Source organism: Cryptomeria japonica, chromosome 8 (genome assembly GCF_030272615.1).
Source record: "Cryptomeria japonica chromosome 8, Sugi_1.0, whole genome shotgun sequence".
NCBI classification, from domain to species: Eukaryota; Viridiplantae; Streptophyta; class Pinopsida; order Cupressales; family Cupressaceae; genus Cryptomeria; species Cryptomeria japonica.
The window spans coordinates 702488605-702515379 of record NC_081412.1 but is presented as its reverse complement, the minus strand read 5'-3'; the positions used below and the strand labels follow the sequence as shown (position 1 = coordinate 702515379).

The 26775-nt window shown below is 36.4% G+C and overlaps 1 protein-coding gene across 11 annotated transcripts in view; it reads right to left on the bottom strand.

Moving 5' to 3' along the window:
* Positions 1-887: 887 nt before the first annotated feature.
* LOC131064723 (galactolipid galactosyltransferase SFR2, chloroplastic) overlaps positions 888-26775 on the bottom strand; it is a 49807-nt gene continuing 23919 nt past the window's right edge. For all 11 annotated transcript variants that reach the window (XM_059210846.1, XM_057998973.2, XM_057998974.2 and 8 more), the window contains 6 exons: positions 7557-7766; positions 5967-6141; positions 5595-5828; positions 5297-5446; positions 2512-2641; positions 888-1444 (listed from right to left, as the gene is read on the bottom strand). In XM_059210846.1, coding sequence (XP_059066829.1) covers positions 1299-1444; positions 2512-2641; positions 5297-5446; positions 5595-5828; positions 5967-6141; positions 7557-7766 — 1045 coding nt within the window. In that variant the 3' untranslated portion in view covers positions 888-1298. The remainder of the gene's footprint in view (positions 1445-2511; positions 2642-5296; positions 5447-5594; positions 5829-5966; positions 6142-7556; positions 7767-26775) is intronic.

The following is a 26775-nucleotide window of genomic DNA, read 5'->3' as shown; positions in this document are numbered from 1 at the left end:
TATGTAAATCAAAAGCTAATTTTGATACTCAAATTTTGGCCTGGAAAATTTTACATTCCAAGCGACTTAAATTGGATTTAAATTGGAATGTTGCCTATTGAGAATATAAAAAGAATATAGAAACAATCTTTTGGACAACTCCGTTTGAAAATTTTCCAGCTATTTTCTACCGTTTGAAAATTTTCCAGCTGTTTTCTATTTTCTATCATGAACTGAATTGGAAAGAAACTAATTTTGATTTTGATATTTCTATTATACAAGTTATTTTAAAGCATATATAGAAAACTAGATTAAAGTTTTACTCTACATCTTTCTTCAAGTGGGCTTTTTGTTTTCACTTCATAGATCATGTTTTCACAGATCAGCCTCAGCATGACCTCAGCAAATGAAAGGGCAAGGGTCACAATTTAAAAATTCTTTCTTGTCAAAGTAAAATTCAGTTTATAGAAAGAGTCTTTGTATCATTCTTTCAGTCCCTTGCACTGAACGAGTCTTTGTATCATTCTCTCAGTCCCTTGCACTGAACGTTACGAATTGATAGCTTTCATTTTGTATCCGCTTTCTTCAATTATATATTATACCAAGATTCTTGACTTGAGAACAAACTTTGATTTTCTTCTTTCCATACATGTGAAAGACATTAAAAGGGCTTTAGGCCACCAAAGTGCGAGGGGATCAAATGCAGAATTAAATGTTAAAAGTGGTATGATTAACAGACCCTCCAGAACGCCACCATAATGTCAGAAGTAATTAAATTATTTTAATTACACCATGGCTTACTTTTCTTAATTGTCACTTAGTGATGAATGTTGTGCAAAAAGAAGTTGCAGATGCAAACATGAAAAATGGATTATAGCTCTATCAGAAATCCCTGGATAGAAAATTGATGACATAAATTTCAAGCCAAAGTGGATCATCTATTCAAATATTTGCCAATTCTTGTCCAAGATTTCCTAATTCTTAGCCCACTGTGTCCAAGCCAACAAGCCAACTGTAGGCAATGGGTATACATGTTCAAATAATGATATTATCAGTAAAACCTACCTCTAATATATACATTTGAATCAATCTTTAATATGCAAGAGATATCATATTGTTTCAAGCAACAAGCTTGTTTGACATTTAAATTATAGACTGGCAGTGCACAGATAGTTTTTGTACATTGAATATTGGATTAACAATCCTTGGGAAGTTTATGTACATATTTCTTTCTATAAAAAATTGCATTCTCGTTATCTAGCAAAGTCTCAGTTATAAGTTTTTACTGATAATTGTAGGAAGGACTTTCTCTAGGGTTTCTAATGTCTTTCAAATGCCATGGATGGAAGCTTCCATAAATATCTAATGGTGCAACTCAAAGGATCTCTTAAACCATCTGGTTTGTAGTGACCAAACCTCCAATCCTTTTTAACAAAGGACCTTACAACCCTTTTTTCCACAGCACCTGCATAACCAATGGTCCAATACACATTATACATAAAATAAGACAAAATGACAAAGCAAAGAAAAATACGTCGTTTCCTCATTTACATTGATTAAGCAATTCTTCTGCTTTTCACAATCAAATATGAATAATGAGATGAAGTGTGAAGTTCCTTTGATCCTAGAAGCCTAATAAACATGTTGAAAAGAAGCATTGCATATACAATCTAATGCAAATTAGAGAATTAGCATAAAGCAAAACACATTACACAATGTTTCACCTAGGAAAACTCTTACCAGTTAAAAACCAGCACAGTTAAATTAACCACATTGAAAGTGATTTTACAGATTACATAAATTATGAAAAAACATAAATATGAGTGCTTTAAAAGATGAGAAAAAATATAAAAAACCCAAAATAATGTCCAATTTTTTTCTGAAAAATGAGAATACCAGTTTAAGATGAAAAATATACAACACTTATCCAACATGTTGAATGATGGTTTTAGTTGTTAATTTGAAATTTATAGCGATTGATCACCTCAAGAAGGTTTGTTATCTAGAGATCTAGAATGATTAACCATACTTACAGCAATTCTGAAGCAACAGGAACCCCCAACAATGAAATTTGTCTATCTGACATTATATTTGCAACTCTCACTATGTTATAGAATGCTCTAGGTGCATCCTAATGTACTTCAATAAATCTGTAACTCTCCATACTGTGGAACTCATATAATGGGTGGACAAGTCCCCCAAAATTTACCATAATTTATTTCTTAGGAACATAGAGGGTGCATGAATTTTTTTGCCTTAGGACAGAAGTTTCAATAGTTTCTAGGCAGATTGTCCATGAAAATTTTGACATCTTTATTTGTATCCATCCTACAATATAATCATTGGGAGACTGGGAAACCAAGATTCAACAGAAATTATATTGCATTGGTTAGTTGAACAAGAAAATATGTTTGCAAGCCTTTACCAATTAATGGTCAAAAACAGTTGCCTGTTGAATCAACATAAAAAACTCTCTGCATCTACCTAGAGAGAGAGAGAGAGAGAGAGAGAGAGAGAGAGAGAGAGATGTACCTAGAGATGTGGTGCTTTGATCACCAATTCCCAGGTAAATGACGTGGATATTTTCTTGCATCACTGCATTTTGTAGTTGAGCCCAAGCTTTATCCCTTTGTTCTTTGGTTATTGACCCTGATTTAGCAACCTGCAAAAAACAGTTTGAATACGTAAAATTCCCTGCCATAAAAAATATCAGTACTTGCTTTTGTTTTCTCTATTTTACCAAAACTGATTCATATGACAGAGGCTATTTACAATGCAGCCTCGGGCTGGAGCTTCCAAGGATGAACACATGTCCAAAAGAAACCAAATGAATATAGAATACACAAATAGACATTTAGCAGTAAATTTTATCCATTTTAGTGTGACAATGAACAAGAAACCGGCATTTGCGAACACTGCATCAAATTAGATCAAATTTCTCTGTGTCAAGGTTTTTAGATCAAACCTTAAAATGTCCAAGGCAAGGTTCTCTGTGTGAAGGTTTTTGATCAATTTCTAGTCTTGGGTAGAATTTTGAGGTTCCTCTTCCTTGCATGCATTTCCTTGAAAGTACCTTTTTTCCATTTCTCTTCATTACAAGGTATGTGGGTTTCCCTTTTTAAAGGATTCCTCTTCCTTGCATGCATCTCTTTCAAAGTCCTCTTTTCCGATTTCCTTTCATTAGAAGGGTCTCCCTTTCCAGCATACCATTTTTGATTTTAGTGTTTTTTTCCCCAACATATCATCCATTCAAATCCTTGAAACACTGTATTTCAAGCTTTTGAGATTCTTTTACTTTCTTCTCCCTTTAGCATACAAATTCTTCCAGCTGTTCGAGCAAGAAACCCTATCTCTCTCCTTCCATGACACAGGTTCCATTTATGGTTTCAAATGGATGCGATCATAAAAAGGAATTCTTTCAAAGGCCTCTGTGTGGACCTCTCATAGACATGCTTTGTATACAAAGGAATATGGTTATTAATGCAAGGGGCATGGTTCAAACTTTCAAGTGCATGCTTATGTGAAGATGATGCACATGGGTGGTTTGTCCACTTGTGAATTACCATAGTTCTTCCCCCAAGATTGCTTGTTGATGTTGGAAAACATATATATGCATATTTTCAATTAAGAAAGAATAAGAAAAATACAGTTTCAGACCAAGACAGAAAGAGAAAGGGTTGCAGACTAATTAGGTGTTTTCCTATAATGGGTTTACCGGTTTAGGGTATTTTGATTGTAATTTTGTAGGTTTTCTCCTAGATTATGTAATATAATATTGTAATCGTTATGGAATGATTCAACATGCAATTTTTACATCTTTTGAATGTCTCCATGAATATTGCATGGATTTTCAATGGTCTTATTTTTCTCCCTCATCACATTTGCTGATTTGAATGTTATCTTTGACTAGTTTGTAAACTGAAAGGTAGTAAAATTCCTTGCAAATCTTTTGCAGGGCATCTTATCACATGAGGTTTGTTATAGAGTATGTTCAATTGGATGTTATGCAATTTTATTTACCTACTAATTTGCATGCTTAGACGGTTAGACCCTAGCTTATGTGTGGGACTGAGGAGTATGGTTGTGGTTGCTCCCTTCATTAAGGTATCATAAAGTGTGCTATATTCATGTTTCTGTTTCGCTTAGAAAGCTTAGAGTCCACTGCCCTCAGTAGATAATCTGATAAACACACCCATCTCACCAACATGTTCAAAATAATAAAAATCAGTCTTTGTTTTTATACTGTGTTGATGTTCCACCAACATTGCTCAACCTCTGTTATCTATATGAGCTTTATCTCAAAAACGAGGTGTGCTTTGATGTTTTTCTTTGCATCCATGTACAGGTGTGTACTATATCATTAGGGGTTATCAAAGAAACATCTTCAGATTCTTTTACATGGTTTCTTATTTACTTTATGAAGGTGTAAATCTGTATATTATCAACCCAACATATAGGCACTTGGTGGCAGTTAAATGGGAGTTGCCTATGTAATGGATATGGTTTATTGAAGGGTTTATTTTAATGTCAATCTCTATACTTATCTTTAATCTAGCACCTCAAAGAATACCCCCTTGGCCTAGCAAAGGCTAAAACAAATTAAGGAATTACCCAAATTGATCCAATTGATCTATTGTTGTCTTTACCTAATCATAAGTTGAAGGTCTTTTGCCTTGAATTTGGCACCCTCAGCGCTTAGAAATAGCCTGGCTTTAGGGATTAGGGAACCTACGACATTGAATACCAATAGGTGCATCCATAATGAAGATCCGTATTCAAATTCCCCATACGCATGTTACACAATTGATGTATATATTTGAATTTTGATTCAAATAAACTACCACATCCAATTCCAAGTGTTGGTTACAAATGAGTGATGTCATGTGAAAATTCTACATGAGTATGTTTGAACAAATACCCCTTGGTCGTGGCATCTAAGTCAAAGCACACCCTGCCAAGGATATTTACCTATCAAAAGAAATAAAATAAATAAATTCAGGATTAGCAGTCTAACAGGCATTACATGTTCCTGGAAGTTGAAAGAGTATGCTAAATTTCATTGTTCAACCATGAATTATATATATTTGTAAAAAGAAGATATTACTCATGCACTGCATTTTGAAATTAACAATTTTAAGTAACTGTTATAAGAAAGGGAACTAATCACCATTTATAACATAGATGTCATTATTGTTATATTACCTTGCTTGTTTTTGGACAGTTGCATATACTATACTTTATGAAGAAATTAATTACATCAATTTACAACAAGGTTACAAGAAAAATCTAATATTTCGTATTCCTTGTTCATATATACCTCAGACAGAAGATAATATGATGGACGTTGAACAAGCTTTGGGTTTCTTTCACAGTCAATAGAAGCAAGACCAAATTGGAGGCTATGTTCATTGGCCCGTTCCCAGTTGTCAGACAAGGCACAATAGCAGTAGCCTTTGACTGGAACACCCTGCAAATGACAGGATAGACATGTTATGAACATGTCTAGAAAAAGCTACAGCATAATATTTAAAACAGACAACAACTTATGAATAGAGCTTTTCTGTTTAGCATTTGCAATTAGATACAGACTACAGTAGCAACACCAAAATGAACACCTTATTCATGGCTGCTTTCACAGCAAGGAGGTGCTCCAAAATATATGGCCTTCGAAGGTAGTCGGTGGCATCAGCAACACCATTTTCAGTAACAATGAAAGGAACATTGAACTTCTTATAGCGGTTGTGGAGTTCAAGGAGCTCTCGATATAAACCATCTGGATATATGCCTTTTCCTGCTTCACTGTATTCCTCATTGTCAACTAGTTTCAATCCAAAAGATGATACGAATTCCTGGACAAAATTGAAGACAACATGTGTGAGATTTAAATTTCTTCTGCATGGAAAAGGAAATTCAAAAATTCTCCAGGCTTAAAATTAGAGGTGAAATTATACAATGAATCGGTGTGAAAGATTGCTTGCCATATATACCTGCCCATAGTAGTTTATCCCCAAGAAATCCAGCTTTTTGCAAACAATGTCTACATAGGTACAGTTTGTCATCCAATTGCTAAACTTGACTGTAGACATATCAAATAGACCATATGGCTGCATGAAAGAAGCACGATGTGCAATTCCAACATCCAATTTTCTTGATGACTTTTGTCTACAAAGAATATGACACCCACAAATACAACTTAATCAGAATGAATTTTATTTTTCATGACCTCAAATGTAAGACATTTGAAATACACTGTGTAAAGACAAGAAAAAATAAAAGAGACTCAGTGAATTCAAAACCAAGGTTTACTGTCCATATATACTAAGAAATTATTGGCTGCAGAACAGAGGATGTAATGTTTTTTTTTTTTTGATACGTCAGGGGTATCCCTGCGACCCAGCCCAGCGCCCAATCAAGGGGCGAGCTGAGGCGAGACTAATCCCCTGTGGGGAGCAAACCCACGGCCCAAGCCAACTCACCTACCCATGCAGGCTAACAGAGGATGTAATGTTTAAAATAAAACAATCGTAGCAGGACACGACTAGATCATATTAGATCATTAATACTCTGATTTGAAGCCCAAAAAAGAAACAATATATAAATATTTATTTGACAGTATTCCTGTACCTCCCTGAACATAATTTTACAACACCTTGTGTACATGCTACTTAACAACAAATTTATTAGACTAAATTATGGACAACTATCTGTATTATTACTGAGGAAACAATCCTGGACAAGGAGACCGTTCGCTTATTTAAGCAAAATAAATAATTTCCAGAAAACACATCAAGAAGATTGAACCATGAAAATAAGGTCCAAAATTCCTTTGTTCAAACCTTGCACCCAAAAAATACACACCAAGAAGCATAAAAAGGGATATACATCAAGAAGATCGAACCATGAAAATAAGGTCCAAAATTCTTTTGTTCAAACCTTGCACCCAAAAAATACACACCAAGAAGCATAAAAAGGGATACGTACATCATATATCTGTTGCAAATCCACCATGCTATAACTGTATGAGGGAAGACTTGCCATACTAGACTCTTGGTTTAGAACAAATGTTTACTCCCAAGAGACGAGGACAAATGAAAAATTGTCTCCCAGCTACATTGTATTTTAAAAAACATGGAACAGCATTTTAAACTTCAATGTAAATTCTGCTGACAATGTCAACTCCGATAGCTGATAAAGGAGCTTCTCTTTTACAGTTCATTTTTCCTTAAAAAATTCATCCAGAAACTGTAAATCTTTACTATTTGGACTTTGGCTATTCCATTGGTAACAAGGCTCTTGGAAACAAGCCAGAGTTGAACATGAAATTCGGATTGAGATCAAATTGCTATGGCAACGTGGGAAAAGAAGCTTAAACGGACTTGATAAATTGATAATGACAAAAAAAAAAAGGTGCACTGAAGCTCCAAATCAACAGCCAAGGCATTACAAGAAAGATTGGGATTTCAAGTTCTGTGACGATTTTGATAATTACCACAGGCTTCAGATTGACAAATTTGTGATGACAAGAAGATTCACACTTTATTTGCACGTCAACTCAAGTTAAGGTTAGAAACATCCACCTTATGTCATGAATAATATCATATGCCTTGATATGAGCTGTTGCCATTCTGTTTATAACATTCCTGAAAACCCTCCGAGATAAAACCGTTGCTGCGGCCTGGAATAGATTTGTCTGGCCACCAGTACAATACTCTGTCAAAGCAAACACATTTGGCTCGTTGAATGTTATCCAGAAGTCCACCAAGTCACATAACTTCTCAACTACCACCCTGCACATAATTTGCATTACAATTGTGAGTGTTCAAAACATTTCATTATTATTTTTTTATATAAATGGAAATAAGCATGAGAAAGGTAAAAGAAAGCTGTAAAATATTTTGAATTACTGATAAACTATGCTTTTGACAAATAGTGATTCTTTGTAATGGTTTATATATTTTTTCTATATAATTCAAGTTTGTGCAACCTAAATCTTATCTTCCAATTTCTAAGACTTAGAAGTTAAAACTAGGGATGTTGAAATGTTAGCTGCTCTGCAATCTTTATTGTATTCTAGGGTTTTGTGTTGTAGGTTTAGTTGTCACACAGCAGATTATCAATCTCCATGGGAATGTTTTTTTTTTTTCCAGCCCCTCATTCTTTGGGCAATGTAAATTTCTTTTTAATGGCCACGTACCCTTCACCAGCATTCTATTGATGCAGATGTGACTGGTGGAGATGCCAGTACCCATGGCCCCAAAGAAAGGCCACAATTTTATGGAAAATGTTTAGTACGAGATCATAAAATTTACCTTGAGGAAGTGTCTCCTAATGTGATTTTATAAATGCTTGAATTTGATTTTATTTGTAAATGTCTTGAAATTTTGACTTCTCTGGTTTATTTCATTGTCTGAAATCCTTTTAAAATGTTGTTCCTTTACCTACATGGATATCAATTGGAAGATATTTAATTCTTATTAGAGCTATAAATATAATCTTCGCTAAGGTAGTATCAAAAGTTCAATTCTTTGTGTGGAACAACATCATTCTTTGTATTCATGCAATTTATAATACCAACAGTTTTTACTATCTCCCTAATTATACCTATCAATTATCTATAGTATCTTCAGGTTGAAAAACAAAAAAATGTTACAGCATATCTGCTTGAATCTTCTTCCACTCCTTTTGAGCATCATTTAATATTCTTTGAGGGTTACACATAGGGTCTTTTCATGTGAATTATAAATACCTGAGGATCAAAACATATTCTTCTCAAACTTGAGCAACACAATGCCACATATTGCATCAGTCATAATTTGTTCCTTATTTTTGATAGCCTAGTACAAATACATTGAAGACTTTCTAGAGCCTCATGTCTAGAAGGAGACAATGACAACATAGAATCAATTAGTTTTCAAAATAAGTCCCAGCTAATATATTTATATTCTTGGCTTGAGGATGCATAACTTGGAAGAAATTGTTAAGCACATAGATATACTAGGAGTGGCAGGGAGGGGGCAGTGATATTGATTGAACATTAATTATCATTAATAACTTCTCAAAGCATCACAACTATCCTCAAACCCGAATTGACATTAGAGGCATTTAATAGTCTTTCTTTAATTATCAAGCAACTTATCAAATAATGAACATAAGCACACATTCACATAAATGAGCACCAAATTTATGTGGAAACTCAAAAGGAAAAAACCATGGCGAGAATAGCTGCTTGGATCTACTACCCAAATCTAGTCTCATAGGAATATAATAAGGCTACCAGAAACATCAATCTCGAATTACATTTGTAGGCACCAACCTATAGGAGACTCCAAACTCCTAATCCAATATCTAAGAACTAACTCAACATGTGAGACACCAACCTCAAAAAAAATATAAGAGATGTAATGCTGACCTTTCTCCTAATCCAATATCTAAGCACTAACTCAACATGTGAGACACCAACCTCAAACAAAATATAAGAGATTTAATGTGGACCTTCAACATTGAATACTTATGTTCTTCCTAATCTGATCAACTTTTAGAACATCCTCATGTTGTGCATAAGATCTTCAAAAGAAATTGCGCACAATGATTGAGATGATACTCATTCATCATCACCCATATACTCGCATATCAACCACACCTTTCACACAATCACTACAACAAAGACACTAGGAATAAACCTATATGAATGACATATATGCATTGCAATGATAATTCACAAGTCAGACTAGAACATGATTACAATATTTGCAAGTTGGCCACAAGAATGATCCTTAAACCAAAAGTGTAATAAGCCAAGTCCAAAAGCACACACGTTACTCTAAGAGTGGGAAAATGCTATGCCTTACCCAATAGACTCAACTAGCCCCAATGAACATCCACATGCTACCTTTGGCCAGTGCACATTACAATCCTCTAGTGCATCAATTAGGAACATCGGCATAGTGAACACTCTGTCACTTCTAACTTTTTGTCTACTAAAGCTCAACCTCTGAAACTCTAGAATATGATACTTTCTATGTAGTTTTACTTAACTTCCAAACTGCAATGCTATGCCTTATTGTTGATGTATTTTTATGCACATACGAACACGGAATAAAATATCAAGGTATCTTATCCTCTCTTGAACAAAGGCTCTCAAATGCTATGCTTCACGATCAAATGAGACAACTCCAAGGTTACGAAATGTCAGGTCTTGACATGTGGATAAGTTCAATGGTTTGATGTGATAATGCTGGAATCATAAGGGGACTTACATTGTACATGAATGCTCAATCTTATCATGGATTAGGATGGGTATGCCAATGACTTAGGATTTTGCATTGAAGCTCTGGACTTAATTCTAACAAGACTTTCTAAAAAGTGATAAAAGAGAATAGGGTTCAGGAAATCTATTCTAAGCCTAGGAATGTAGGAAATGATGAACAAATTTAGTGGAATCAAACTAGGCAAGGTCTCACCATCAAGTCGCACATATTTTGACACGAGCTTAGTGCAATCATCTAAGGTATACTTCATAGATTTTCAAACTATTACCATCAAGCATTGAGACCTTCCAAGTTGATGCATAACAATGGATATGTAATAATCGAAGTTAAGTTTGCATAAATTTCCCGTTGACCATGCAAGGCGCACTTACAATCAGCAAGAGGCTAGTGGTATGGATTAATAGATTCCACACAAATATACTCAACAATTCTTTCATTCAATCTAACAAACATGAACACAAATTCTAATCTAAAATTCTAATCGAACTTGGAGGAATTGAGAAACTTGAATGCAAAACAACACTTGAAAGACAAAATCACTATCAAGTCGAACAATGATTTATATTCAAAAGTTGCAGCATATACCAACAATTCTACAAAAACTCTCCTTTACAAATGAGAGGCAACGGGGTTTATATAGAGCCTCAAAACAAATGAATGGCTCAAATTGATTCAAGATCAATGGCCAAGATTACAAGATAAAACCCTAATTAGGGTTTGTACAACCACCATTACATTGGCCAATAAGAAACAAGGGTAGGTAAGATAAATAATATTTGATGTAGCGCCATGTGTCACCTATTCCCTCCTTGAATGAATGTTGACTTGGCACCCTTTGATTGGACGAATGGTGACCAGGATGCCACCTTAGCTTGGCCTTTACACTTAATCAATTTGCCTTGTACATTGCTCTTCTTCATAATGTTTGGAATTCCTTATGATACTTTGCATTCCATCCTTATGTTAAGGAATTCCCCATGAACTATTTCCTCAATGTTTGGAAAATTTTCCAATCTTGGAATCTTGAAATATTTCCTTCCTTGGAGCTCTTTGATATTGGAATTCCTTGATGTAGTTTCGGATTTCTTGATGTGAAATCCCTTGTGCTCATATCTTGAACTTGCTTTCCTTCTTTTGTTCATCATCAAGGTGAAGTTTTCTCTTCATGTTTGATCTAGTCCTCATCTTCGTCCTTGGAAATCTTAGTCCTGAAATCCTCATTCAATCTTTGAAGTGTTGATCTTCCTTATCCACATTGTGTGCATCCTCCTTCACCTCAAGCCTTGATCATCATGCTTCCTTTCCTCATAACAATCCTGCAAAAAAAACAATCATTGAATCAAACACCCATGTGATAAACCTGATTTCAACCTTGGTGGGAAATCCATCCGCATAGGGACGGTTTAGTCCTCAAAACCATCCGCATTATCCTTGTCCATTCTTTCACTTGGTGGAAATTTGATGTCTATCTAGACAACTTCCTTCCTTTGTAATTTCGCCCTTCAGTGGAAATCCGACCCTCATCCGGACTCATTGTCCTTGAAAATTTTGTGTTGCTCTGATCACCATTCGATGGAGAGGACATTGAGACACCATCAAGACTTTGTTCCTGACATTTGTCTCATCTTGTGATAGGTAGTCTTAGAAAATTGTAGCATCAATTCTGGAAAATATGAAGGTCTAGATGGAAATCTGGAAGATTTTCCTGAAGAAAACCTGATTTTCAGACTTAGGACAAGTTTGATCACAATTGCTAAGTCCGAAAACACCCATGTAAACTCAGAAAATCAAGTATTTGGAGCCCAAAAATGAATGTCTAGGTCTGAAAATATCACTTGGAGGTTTGAAAACACTCAGAAAGTGACCAATTTTTTCAATCAAATTTGTAATAAAAGTTTGATTTTTTGAGGACTGAGTTTGAATACGCCCTCCAATGTCTGAAAATACTCATAAAATGGTGTATTGAAGTCTAGTTTTCTGATTCTTAAGTTTGAATACACCCTCTGAAAGTCTGAAAATGGCTCCAAAAAGTCTGAAGACACACTGAAAATGATGAAAATCAATGGCTGGAAGTGGTCACAGCCATGTCACATGCTTACATTTGAATTATTTTGACCTTCAAAACTCAGAAATGGTCACATCTGGGCACTACTCTATGGCTGGAAATGAAGTTTCAGTCTGAAGACAACATGCAACTTCAATAAATCAGTCATTTAAACTTGTCACAGTCATAAGAAACACTTGTATTTGATAGATTTCACCTTCCCAAAGTGAAGTTTGTCAAATTTGGGCATAAACAAAGGGCTGGTAATGGATATCTAAGTCTGAAGAAAAATCTGAAAATGGAGTTTCAGACTTAGATCAGCAATGGAAGCTCCACCAAATGCCCAAAAAACTCATAAAGATGATGCACAAGTGAGATTTCTCTAGTGTAGAGGTGGCTAGAAATGAGAATAAGTCCGAAGACACACTGGAAATGGAGTTTCAGACTTCACACCAACAATGGTGTACTTGAAAATGCCACCAAAAACACTCCAAAATGACTTCCAAACAAAATCACCTTAGTGTGGAAAAGCTAGGCAATGAAGAATAATTCAAAAAAAGCTAAAAATGGAGTCCAAATAATCTTCAGTAATGGAGGAAAACTCAGGTCTGAAAATTATAACAGCAAGGAGCAACAATGGCAGCCCACAACTATGGAGGAAATGTACCAAAAATGGGGAAGAATGATCTCCCAAATAAAATCACCCCACTTGGAGAAGTGGCGCCACCTCCCAAATCTGAAAATTACTCTAAAAAACTTGCTTCAAGGCTGCCAAGAAATATCGCCCAGCTGGGAATAGGTAGAAAATGAACAACAAAACTAACTTTCAGCTCCAAATTTGTCAAGTAGACACTTCACCAAAATCGCCTAGCTGGAGAAAATCACCCAAATTAGCAACTTAGCAATCACACTCAGCAAATATAATGATATTTTAATGCTGGTCACCCCTCTTTTAAACATGTTTTCACCTTGAGTTTCCACCACACAAGCAATGTGGGATAAAACTTTTTCTCTTTTACACTTGTGAGAAAATCGACTTGCTTGAGAAATAATATTTTAAAATTTTTTAAAACATTGCAAGTCATTAAATAATTGTTTTTAATTTTTTAAATAATCGTCAACACGTTAAAAACAATTAAATTTTGGGTCAATTTACTAAAAATATTTCAAAATTTAGATCAAAATTAACCTCAAGGGAAAATTGCCCCCTTTTGGGATAAAAATCCCAATGAAAAATTATTAAAAATCATTAAAATGCCCTTGGGGGGAAAATCGCCCCATGTCTGGATAAAAATCTTGACAAAACTTCATCAAACTTGCACAAATTTGCCTCTAGGGGAAAATTGACCCCTATCTGGACAATTATCCGGACTCAAAATTGTCAAAATCATCACTTGTGGAATTCGCCTAAGGTCTGGAATCACTATCCGCATTAAAATCCATGAAATCTCATCATGAAAGCTCTGGTGGAAAATCGATTGTCATCAAGAATCCTCACTTAAGTCATCCGCAACTTCATCCACACTCCCTATGGGAAATTCGAAGGTAGTCAGGAAAATTCCAACACATAGACAAAAATTTAATCATCCTGGTGGAAAATCGCCCCCCGTTTGGATTTTGAATGGGGAAAAATAAGGCATATCTGGATTCCAAGGGAAATCCATGTCAAGTCTAGATTTTGAGTGGGGAAAATCATGGGTAGTTAGGAATATGAGGGGAAAAGCACCTCTAGTCTGGAATTTTGACCTTTTGACCCTTAGAAAATGGATTTTCATCCGGAATATGATGATTTTTCCACTCAAAACCACTAGGAAACTTGAAAACTCAATAAAACTCATCTTGAGCGAAAAACAAGGAAACCTATCAAGATAAAGTGCAAAATCAACTTGAATAACTTCTTAGGAGTGAGAAAACAACTCCTAAAGGTCCCGAAACACCTTGGCACTCAAAAATCACTGACGTGGACGTTCAAAAACACGCTAACGCTCAAATGTCAATGCAACACTTAGCAAGAATAAATCAAAACCCTAAGGAAACCCCTAGACTTAGGCAAAACTTAGGATCACTCTAACATTTTGACATTTTAAACACATGATCCTATTCAAAATTCAAAACCCTCTCATCGGCAAAGGTAAACACTAGGAAATTAGGCAAAACTTCTACTCTAAAAAGTGAAAGGTGGGGTCCCCATTTGCAATGGGGCGATGTGTGAAGACGTCACAACACTTACCCAACATAGATTCAACTAGCCCCAATGAACATCCACATACTACCTTTGGCAAGTGCACATTACAATCCTCTAGTGCATCAATTAGGAATATCAACACAGTCAACCAACTAGCACAATGAACACTTTGCCACTTCTAACTTTTTGTCTACTGAAGCTCAACTTCTAAAACTCTAGAATATGATACTTTATATGTAGTTTTACTTAACTTCCAAACCGCAAGCTATAACTCTCAATTGTGGTAGAATGTGGTGCTAAACACCGTGATAGTGCAATTGAGTGCACACACTATTTCTAAGAAAAAAATCTTAAAAACATAACACAAATACTTCCAATAACAACACATGTGATAGATACTCGAGATAGACAACAACACATGTGATAGATACTCGAGAACTGCTAAAACCAGAGCATAATGATAACAATAAGAGAGTTATCAAACACAACTTATCACAATCCTTTTGGAACTTGTTGTGACCTTTTCACACATTGCCCCATTGCAAATGTGGACCCCCTCTTTCCTGCTTTCCACGTCTAGTTAGTTTAAAGTTTTGGCAGTCAGGCAACAATTTTGAGCTTTCAGGTTCCTGAGTCTCGTTTTTGAAATGATCTTTCCTAGGGGCCTTCAATGTGCAAATTGGGTTTTGAGTTTTGAAGTCAATAGGATCATATGTTTAAATGCCCCAAATGTTTTCGTGATCCTAAATTTTGCCCAAGTCTGAGATTGCAACAAGTTGTGAATTGAGCATAAATATGTCTAAGTGTTGCGAGTTGGTGAGATTTTTGTGCTAGAGCGCCAAAGTGTCCTATAGGAGCCATTTTTTCGCTCCTAGGAGGTTAAGTTAGGTCAATTTGCACAAAATCTTGATGGACTCCTGTTTTCCCCCACTCAAATCCAGTTAAAATGATGAAAATCCCGATGTGAAATGATAAAATTTGATATGTATGGGAATTTATAGTGTGAAAAAAATCATAGTCCGGATGGGAAACATTTCTCCCCCATGAAAATAAGGCATAAAATTGAGTTGTCTAGATGGGAGGCATTTTTCCACCAAGTTTTGAAGGCAAATTGGACTCTGTCTCAATGCATTTGGATTTTCCACTGCAATTGTCCAGATGGACCGCGTTTTTCCACCAAGGGTAAAATGACTAAGTTAAGTGCTATAATTTGTCTAGATGAGGTTCGAATCACCACCAGAGGAAGAAAATGAGTGAGACAAAGTTAAGTGTGGACAAGATTATGTTGTCTAGATGAACCACGTTTTTCCACTAGGAAGAATTGATGAATTTTAATGAAATTTTATTGTCTAGATGGAAATTGATTTTCCCTGAGATCATTTTGACAAATTTTGACAAGTTGTTGAGTCCGGATGAAGGACAATTTTCCACTAGGATGTGCCTTTGCATGAATTGATGAATTTTAACAGTCCAGATGGCCATCAATTTTCTCCTAGGGGCCAATTTGTGGACAAATTGAGCAAAATGATTGAAATTTTTGTGTCCAAATGAAGGTCGTTTTCCCTCCAAGGCTTTATGTGATGAGTTAAGATGACTTTAAGTGAATTTATTTGTCCAAAAAGGGATTGATTTTCCCCAGGTGGCTAGAATTTAATGCAATGAAGGATTTTAAATTTTTAATGACAAGTGTGCCCTAAATTAATTAATTTTTGCCTTGTCACAATCATTTAATGATCAAGTGAAATTCATTTAATGTCAAGTTGTGTTATCCCAATGTGAATTGATTTTCCACCAAGCCCATATAAAGTGATTTTTTTTATTCCACAGTGCTTGTGTGGTGAACTCTCAAGGCAAAAACATGAATAAATACATTCAGCCAACATTATAATATTAGTATATTGCTATTGATTTGACAGATTGTGGCTGATTGAGAGCTCCATTGCTGGTTTGTAGGTTCAAATGTGCTCAAGTGTTCTAGTTCGCCATTTTTGGAGTTGATTTGCAAACACCTTTGGAGGGCGCCATTGCTGATTGAGACGATTTTTATGTTTGGTGCCACCATAGCTGGGAGCTGTGACTTTGTTCATTGCTGGTTCGAGGGTGACTAGTGAGCATTCTATTTGGTGCCATTGTTGGTGATAGCTGTGATTTTAATTAAGTGCTTGTTTGGTGCCATTGTTGGAAAGATTTGACATCACTGGAGGGCACCAATGGTGGTCCTTTCCAGGGACATTGAAGTTCCAGATCTGAAGTATTGTTTCCAGCCAAGGCAACTTTATTTTTGGCATTATTATTAAAGAGATATTTGTGAGGACACCATTGCTGTTGCAAGTCTAAAGCACCATTTTCAGAATTATTCTCAGAATGAAACTTCATTCCCAACCACTTGTTTGTGCCCAGGTGTGGCCATTTTGAACTTTTGGAAGGCATTTTCAGACTTTTGGAGGGCATATTCAGACTCAGTCCTCAGAAAATCAGACTTTGTTATCACTTTACTATAAAAAATCAGTCACTTTCTGAGTGAATTCAGACCTCCGAGTGACATTTTCAGACCTGGGTATACAATTTTGAGCTCCAAATTCTCCATTTTTTGAGTATACCGGGGTGTCTTCAGACTTATATTTCATGATCAGACCTTAAATAAGTCTGAAAATTAGGGTTTTGGAAGGGTTTTGTACCCCATTTTTTATTGAAAATCATGTTGTTCTCAGAATTTATGTTACTAATTGTTGAAATTTCTGATTTTGGACCTATAGATTTGACAAAATCATTAAAAATCAGAACTTAGGAAATTCTGAAAACAAATTATTCGAATTATTTTTCCATGATATTAACTTCAAGCTTCGTACAGGTACCATGTCTAAGGCGGGAATAGCAGGACGAAAGAACCAGTTGAAGATTGTACAAGAGGGCTTCTATCCGGAGTCACTGATATCGTCCTGATGGAAGAAGATCACAGATGTGAACATGGAGTATCTGGACATGAAGTGGATGAGACAAAGAATGTTTGGAATGAAGAATCATCTTCCTTCAACCCTATCGGCTAATATCATGAAGAGTAGAATCTAGCAAGCGGTTGGATTTCCACCATCTATCCAATGCAGTGAGCTTGTTATTGAGTGTGCCAAGCATTATGATCTGCGAACCATGATGATTAGATCACCTAAAGGGGACAATGCTTGTATACTTAGCCAAAGAATCAATCGCAGAAGTGTTTGGAATTCCCAGGTGTGTGGATATGCAAGAGAGGACTGAGGATGAGGCCTTAGAAAAATTTGTGAAGAGAGCAGATGCATGTATGACAATTGTCAATAGTGAGTGGGTTATTGAACCAATTGTCATTAGTGAGTGGGTTATTGAACCAAGGTGTTACCACTCTAGGTTACCCAAGAGAGGATCATATGTTCGGACTTCAAAGATGAATATAGTGACTTGATATTTTTACTCAATCGAGTGATGGGAGCACCTCAAGGGGCCCTATTTGAGAATTGGATGTACTATTTTATTGAAGAGATATCAAAGGGAACATTGATCAACTGGGACAAAATAATAAGTGATAACCTCAACTTCCAATTGAGAGGTTTGGAGAAAATGCGAACATTCAGTATGACCTCCTATCTTGTGTATGCACTAGCCAGATTTGTTGTGTACAAAGGACTGATATGCAAGGGCGAAGTTGGGAATGGGCCAGGACAATACAGAGTTTATGAGTTCTATCCACAACTCCACATGCACAAGATTGAACTTTATAGAAGGGTGAACGATGCTTTCACCATGTACATCACAAGACTGCTGCAAGGCGACATCCATAAATGGTTGTCCAAGGAGGCAATGAAGCTTATTGAGAGGTATGGATCATGGTATATACAGTTTCGTACCTTCACATACCTACGAATTCAGGGATTTTGATCCAAACCATACAAGCTTCCTAGGTATCCGACAAATAAGATGATTTTACTTGAGGTAGTGAGACAATTTTTGGAGTATGATTTCCTCCAAAATGAGGAGCATAGAACAAGGATAACTCTCCCAATTGCACTTGGGAAGACATTGGAGGTATGCCATACCGCGGCCACAACAAATTCAGTTATTGAAGAACTAGAGTTCTATCGCCTTATAACCTACAACAATAGGGATCGATTTGATCCATTTCAAAATATTGTAAAGGTCAAGGGAGGAAGATTCACACACATAATTGACATCGAAGACTACTGGGCTAATCTAAAGGATGAGAACTCAATTAGGAAGAGGATGTGGTCTTGTATGTCAGTGGACTTCATGAGGAAGTGCAATCTCTTCTCTATCCCAGATCAGGTTTAGTATGATGGTGATCATGTCCATCCATAGTACATAAATGAAAGGACAAGCCTATCTTGTTACCTAGTTGGGCGCAACCTCAGTTGGTGGATTTGAATGTGTTAATGAGAGAAGTGAATGATTACTCTAGGGAATAGGTGGACAAGTACGTCAATGAGTTAAGGAAGTTGAAAGTCACTTTTACCTATGAGAAGATGAGAAATGGGGAGTCCTCCCTCAATGGTGACGAAAGGACCATTAGTGATATAAGACCACATGATGATGAGGTGTAATATCCCTTGGCAATTCTGACCTCAAACTACTGATTAGAGGCTCAAGGAGTATCATCAACATTTTGCATACAACCTCTATGCTTACTGGATTTGTGTTTCAGTTTGTTTAAGCTTTCTTGGAATGATGTCAAATGTGATTGAAATGCTTGCAAATGATGTTTTTGAATGCTACTAGTGATGCATGATTTCTTAACAATATAATAGAAATGATATACTAATTGTTTTTGACCTTTCTCATACATATAAGTGACTGAAATCAACTTGCACAGCGAGTTGACATATTGTCAAACACTTTCCATGCATCCTAGTTAACCAAAATGCTCTTGCAGCAGATTGTCATTGTTGTGACGTATTCACACATCATCCCATCGCAAATGGGGACCCCCACTTTTTAAGCATAGTTGTAGAATAGGGTGTCTTAATTTAAAATTAGTCAAAAATTAAAAAATACAAAAAAAAAAAATTCCAAAATTTCAAAAAATTCAAAAAATTGATAAAATAAAAAAATATGAAAATCATGAAAATTTGGCTAAGGCATTGAAAACAAGCAGTGCCTCTTGATGTCACTACTGCTTTTTAAGTAGTGCACCTTAATGTCATTACCGCTTTTTAAGTAGTGCCCCTCAAGAGCAATACTGCTTTTTAATCAGTGCCCCTCAAGAGCATTACTTCTTTTTTAGCAGGGCCCCTTAATGTCATTACTGCTTTTTAAGCAGTGCCCCTCAAGAGCATTACTACTTTTAAGTAGTGCCTCTCAATGTCATTACTATTTTTTAAGCAATGCCCCTTAACGTCATTATTATTTTTAAGCATTGCCTTTCAATGGCATTGCTTTATTTAAGCATTGCTTCTCGAAAGCATTGCACTTTTCGTGCATTTCTCATCACTGCTTTTAAATTGCACTACTTCAATCACTCAAACACTTAAGAAATCTTTGGTAGATGTGCATTAAGCAAGGCGAACCTCATTGTCAATTGAGAAGCAATAAAAATGATTACATTCAATGAGGATGAAGTGTGGAGTGAGTGTTTAAAATTAATGCAATTGAGATGAGTTCAAGGATGAATTTAATTACTTGTGAAAGCATTCGATGTAAGCATGAGTGGTAACTTGACCAAGCACTCAGAGGGTGAGCTAAATTTGAATCATGCATTGGTGGTGATGTTCATGCAATTAAGTAATTCAAATCGATGCTTTGTGGAATGTTAAAGTCAATTTGGAGATCCAAAGCATGAATTCCAATTGATTGGAAGGCATTAAAAGAGGAGTGGTCGCACAAATGAATACAGTTAAAACTGATTGCCGCGATCTTGAAAGAGATCAATATCGACTTTAATTTTGATACAGTTGGCTGATTCTAGTCAATGCAAATTTCTAAGCTCAAAGCTTTGATAATGATAAGTGCGATGCATTTAATAAATGTTGTCTTACCTTTTGACAATCGATTGTGAGGAAGTAAGTTTAATTTCCCAAAAGCCTTGATTTAAAATGTGGAATGGATATCTGCCAAATATCAAATGAAGGTGGCCAACATATTTATCCTTGAAACCAATACACATTAAATAAAATCGCCAATGCTTGTGATGGAGTACCAAGTTTTAATGAGCGATTAAATTTGTGTGTTGATCATTACATTTGATCAACACACACACACAAGCGATTACTTTTATATGCAGCGATTTCACCCTACAGAGCGAACTTACCTTGTATTGTGGGTTTGGAGGACTGTATGCAGCAATTCTAACTTGTCTTCATTTCTAGCGATATTGGGATTATTGTTTTGACAACGAATTTATCTTTACAAGAGCGATTACATTTTTTCAAATCCCTGATCAGCAATTCACACCATTTGCGAATTGATTAAAAGATGATGGCACTGTGACTTTGAGGTTGGTGATTTGAGATCAGATGGCAGATGTACAAAGAAGGTTTTAAAGAATAGCGAGCAGTATGCCATCATTCTCCAACAACGACATTCACAGATAAAGCACATTATAAAGCGACATTCAGTGATGAAAGTTGTGAATAAATGAAGGCAGTTCTAATCATACACCACGATCTGATTCTAGACACATCGACTCACATTTGGCATTGCTTGGAGGTCATTATAAAGGCAGCGAACCTAGCTCTTATCATCAAATTTGCCCATACTTTGTCAGTCGAAATACCTTAGCAATCAGCGAATGTATCTTTCAGATATAGCGATAATGTTTGTTTTAGATAGGAATCATCTTGATCAGGTAATGAAAACCAATGATCGCATTTGAAAGACAATTGAATTAAAGCGACTGTGTCCATTAAGGTGGCGAATTTGTCACTGATTATCATTATACACACAACGATCTCATTCGAAGACTATGAATTCCTCTCCACACACAGCGAATTTGCCCAGCGATCTCTATTTGATCAGAAATTTCAACAACGACTTTCAGTTGGGAAGCGATTAAACTAGTACCTACAAACTTCACTGAATTGGAGGACAAATAGCGACTCTTGAAGGCGAATAGATTGATCATAGCCAACAACGAATACAATCTTTTCATATGCAATTACAAGTGGTCCAGTGCCTTATTCATTGTTTGTTTCAAGGTCTTGTTTGATATGTTGTGATATGGTGTATTTTGATCATCTCAGGGTGTTTTGTGGTGCAGATCGTCATCGTGAAAGATTATGATCTATTAGGAATCAGATTGACAAGCATTTTGAAGCTTACGTTTTGAAAGAATCGCCACTCTAATACAAGAGATGTTTTAACTTAGGCAATTAGCTTTTTCTTACAAACATTATTATCATGTCATTTTACAAAACTAATTTAGACCTTTCTCCCAGGTAGACTATGGAAAGAGCACGGTTGACCCTCATCAAACATTCAAGATGAAATTTTGACAAATCTTGAATTTCCTTCGGAAATCCAAGAATTATTGCTAGTATAGCTAGATGAAAGCTCGCGAATGCAGGTGATCAAGACGTGCGATAGTTTCAAAAGAGCTAATCAAAGTCAAAAGAACGATATTGAGCGGAGTCATCGTCACATCAAGTGCCTGATAAAGTTGAGTATCAAGAGATATGCCTCATTCACTCATTCAATTGCACACTCGTGATGAGTTATGAAGACCAAACTATTTGAGCTGGCGTCCAGTCATCATTACATCCAATCACATCACTTCATGAGCAAGCATCCAGATTTGATGAACCTGGCTCATCCATTAAAGGGAGATAACTATTACAAGGGCACAAAGTTTGAATTACCTACTCTCGTCACTTATTGGTTGAATTTTCTAAGGACATGTGTCCTATCTAATGTAATTGTATCATTGGTCAAGCATTAAATGCTTTGTAATGGGTGTAACAAACCCTAATTAGGGTCTCTATCTTGTAATCTTGGCCATTGATCTCAAATTGATCTGAGCCGCTGAATTGTAATGAGAGCACTATAAAAGGCCTCACTTCTTCATTTTTTTGGTTGATAGTTAATAGTTAGTAGTTGAAAAAGCCAAATAGATAGCAATTAGAGTAGAGTAGGAAGAGAAGGCATAAATTGTTGTCAAAGTTGTAAATAAACTTCCTTTTCATTGAAGTTATGGTGAAATGAGTTGTTTCTTCTACAATTGCATGGTTTTGTTGATGTGTCTTTTGTACACGACCAAAACAGAATAAAATACCTAAAGGTACCTTATCCTCTCTTGAATAAAGCTTCCCCGAATGCTGAAGATCTCGCAGAAGGATCAATCGGAGTAGCTCCAAGGTTCTGATTGTAGGTTCTCTACGTGTGGATAAGCTCTTGTGGTATGATGTGATTTTGCTGGAATCACAAGGGGACTTACATTCGATGACCTGAGCGTCTGATTTGCTTTGGATATCAAAGGAACATGGGTCTTTACTGATCCTTGATTTTTAAAAAAAGGGAAAAGGATAAGGGTTGGAGAAAGATCTAATTCTAACACTAAGAATGTAGGAGCAATGGATGACCTTTGATGAAACTCTAACTAAGTCTTGCTTTGACATGCTATGATCATCTCCACAAGGTTAGTGCAATCTTCTAAGGATAGCTTTATGATGTTTAGATTGTTGATGCATATCAATGAAGAAGCGATAATTGAAGTTAAGCTTAAGTTGAATGATTCTAGTTGACTACGCAAGGCAAGTTTGCAATCAACAAACCGCTAGTAGTATGGATATACAAATTTCACCATTGATCATACAACATTTCTTCCATTCATCTAATAACATGAAATTAAATTTGAGAAGTATAGAGACCATGCAAATTGTAGAATCGACACATAGAATTCACCATTCCTTCAATGAAGTTTACATGTCTTTTGCAACAATGTCTTGGCAACAATCTTTGCCTTCTCTTTCTACTCTACTCTAAAATGCTATCTACTATTGAGCTACTAATCATTAACTATCGGCCTTTTTTGCTAACTCCTAACTATTCTCTAACTATTAACCTTTACAAATGAGGAGCTAGGGCTTTATATAGAGAGCCCTTTACAAATAGATGGCTTTGATTGACTTAGAATCAATGGCTAGGATTAAAGGATAGAAACCCTAATTAGGGTTTGTTACAACAAACTTCCTTAGCCAATGAGAAAATTACATTCTAGGAGTGAGGACTAATAGGAAGCAGGGGTAGGTACACCAAAGTTTGTGTCGTCCCTGATAAATTCGGTACATTGAATCTGGACATGCTGAAGTGGACCAATCTGGCTAGAGGAGCAGTGACTGGGATGCCACCTTGTCTGATGTCTGTGTCTTGGTTGATCCTCCTCTGTCCTTTGACGTGATGAATGATGTACCTCTTTTACTCCCAAGTGCTTGATGAGGCTTTCTTATTGTCAAGTTTTCCTTCTCTGGTAGCATACTTCGCTTTTAAGTGTCATTCTTCTCTATCATCATGTGGTTTCTTCATGTGGTAGAATGAGGTCTTGAGGCTAGCTTGAAGCTCCTCGAACACTTGAAGTCTTCCAACGCTTCAAAATACCTTGAGTCCTCCTTTATGCATCTGGAACATCCTTGATGGTGATGGGCTTAGAATAGGTTGTTCTTGTCCTGGCCTAATTTTCTTCCACCTACAAAACAAGCCAAAAGATGATTAAGTACATATGATATATTTATCTCACATAGCATTTTCTACCTTAAATCATCAACAAAAAGGCATTAGAATGAAATTCGCTCAAGATCCTCCCTAGGGACAGGCCCTATAAGAATTTCGCTCTGGACCCTTTGGAAGGGTCAGGAGCGAAATTTGCTATTTTGCTCAATTTAGACCTCATTTCATCATTTCATAATCTTAGGCCTAGCCTTTCGCCTCCAAAATTGTAGGTTTTTCTCAAAGACCTAGGCAAAATATTAGACCTCCTAGGAATTTCGCTTTGACCCTTTGGAAGGGTCAGGAGCGAAATTTGCATTTTAGCTCAAATTTCATCATATCCTTGCCTTAAACTTCTCTTGACCTTTGAATCACTTTCTCCTGAAGAGATCATTGATTTGACCCCCAAAAAGACCAAAAAAGAGGATTTTGCTTTGGACCTTGGCCAAGGACATGACCTATAAGGAATTTCGCTCTGGACCCTTTGGAAGGGTCAAGAGCGAAATTTGCATTTTAGGACAAAATCTTCACATTTTGTGACCACAACTTGCTCAAATGCATGTCTAAGGATTCCTTTAATCTCAATCAACACTAGGTTTGATGCAAAATTGGAGCAAAATAGAGGTTTTAAGAATTTCGCTTTGGACCCTTTGGAAGGGTTAGGAGCGAAATTCTTCCTTAGGCTCAAATTCTATCATTTCTCTACTCCAAAATGCCTCCCAAGACAAGCAAATGCTATCCCTCTCTCCACCAAGGCCTGGGAATCCATCTCTTAATCTCAATCATGGGAAAACTAGGTGATTTTAGGAATTTTGCTCTGGACCCTTTGGAAGGGCCAAGAGCGAAATTCATCCTTTAGCTCAAAATCCTTACTTTTTGGACTCATAACCTATTCAAATACACCCTATGGCCATCTTTAAGTCCAATTCACCTTCATCAACGTTTGGCTTAACACAAATTTGGAAGAAAAAGGACATTTTGAGAATTTCGCTCTAGACCCTTTGGAAGGGTCAGGAGCGAAATTCAAGTTTTAGACTTGATCCTTCATTTCCTTCACTTCAATTCATCTTGCAAGGAAAAAATACATCACTCCACCTTCAACCACGCCATAGGAACCATTGTTTTGGCTTCACAAAAGGAGAAAATAGGTGGTTTGAGGAATTTCGCTCTGGACCCTTTGGAAGGGTCAGGAGCGAAATTCAAGATTTGCTTGTTTTCTCTTACTTAGCTCCATTCTTCTCACTTTTATTTCCTTTGACTCTCAACTCTGGATCCCCCTCTCACGAAGACAACACTTTTTTGACCTCAAAATGGCTTGGAAGGAGAATTTCGCTAAAAATAATGGCCAGGGACAGGACCTATTTAGGATTTCTCTTTGGACCCTTTGGAAGGGTCAGGAGCGAAATTCAAGTTCTAGCTTGGAATCTTCATCATTGGTGGCCACAAGTCATTCAAAGGCATGCCTAGGGGTATCTCAAAACTCATTTCACCTTGATCAAGGTTTGTCTTGACACAAAATTTGGAAGAAAGAATAGGTTTTAGGAATTTCGCTCTGGACCCTTTGGAAGGGTTAGGAGCGAAATTCTAGTTTTAGCTCAATTCCTTCACATTTGGTGATCACAAGAAACTCAAAGCCATGCTTAAGGAAATCTTCAATCTTAATTCACCCTGATCCATACTTGGCTTGACACAAAATTGAGAGATAAAGTTAGATTTTGGGAATTTCGCGCTGGACCCTTTGGAAGGGTCAGGAGCGAAATTCTAGTTTTAGGCTAAAATCCTTCAATTCTACACATTCCATCACTTCAAAAGGCAAATAAATGTTAATCCACTTCCAAATATGCCCAAGGAATGAGGTTGGTAGTCTAAGCAAGGAAGAAAATAGTGTTTATGAAGATTTTTGCTCTGGACCCTTTGCAAGGGTCAGGAGCGAAATTCTCATTCTAGGACAAAATCCTCACTTTTCAATGCTTTCATTCTCTTCCTAAGGAAAGAACATGCGAAAACCTTCCCAACATGCCTTAGAAACTAAGATATTGGTCTAATCAAGGAAGAAATGGGTGTCTTCTAAGAATTTCGCTCTAGACCCTTTGGAAGGGTTAGGAGCGAAATTTGCATTCTAGGCTTAATTCACCTTGAAATTGACTTGACTTTGCCTTAGACTTGATATTTTGATGCATTTCCTTCTATATCCTTGCAAATCAACCCAACCAACCAATGACTTAGGTGAAATCTTAGGTCTTTTGTGAAATTTCGCTCTGGACCCTTTGGAAGGGTCAGGACCGAAATTTGACATTTTAGCCTCTCCATCAAGATTCATATATGGAATATAACATTTAAGTAACTTTAAGTTATATTCCATATATACTGTCAGGACGTTTGAGAGTGGTTTCGGACCTCTAGGAGTTATAATACAAAATCTAGTTTTTGGAGGATTCTTCAGTTTTCCAGACTTAGTCAAATTTCAGGGTCAGGATGACATTCCAGACAGCCAAATTTCAGGACATTTGAAGATCAGGATGACATTCCAAACTTCTCAAGGTGAATTCGCTCTGCCCTTGATGTAAGGGATGGGACCTAGGAGGACATTATGCATTCAACCAAGGTTTGATTTAGCA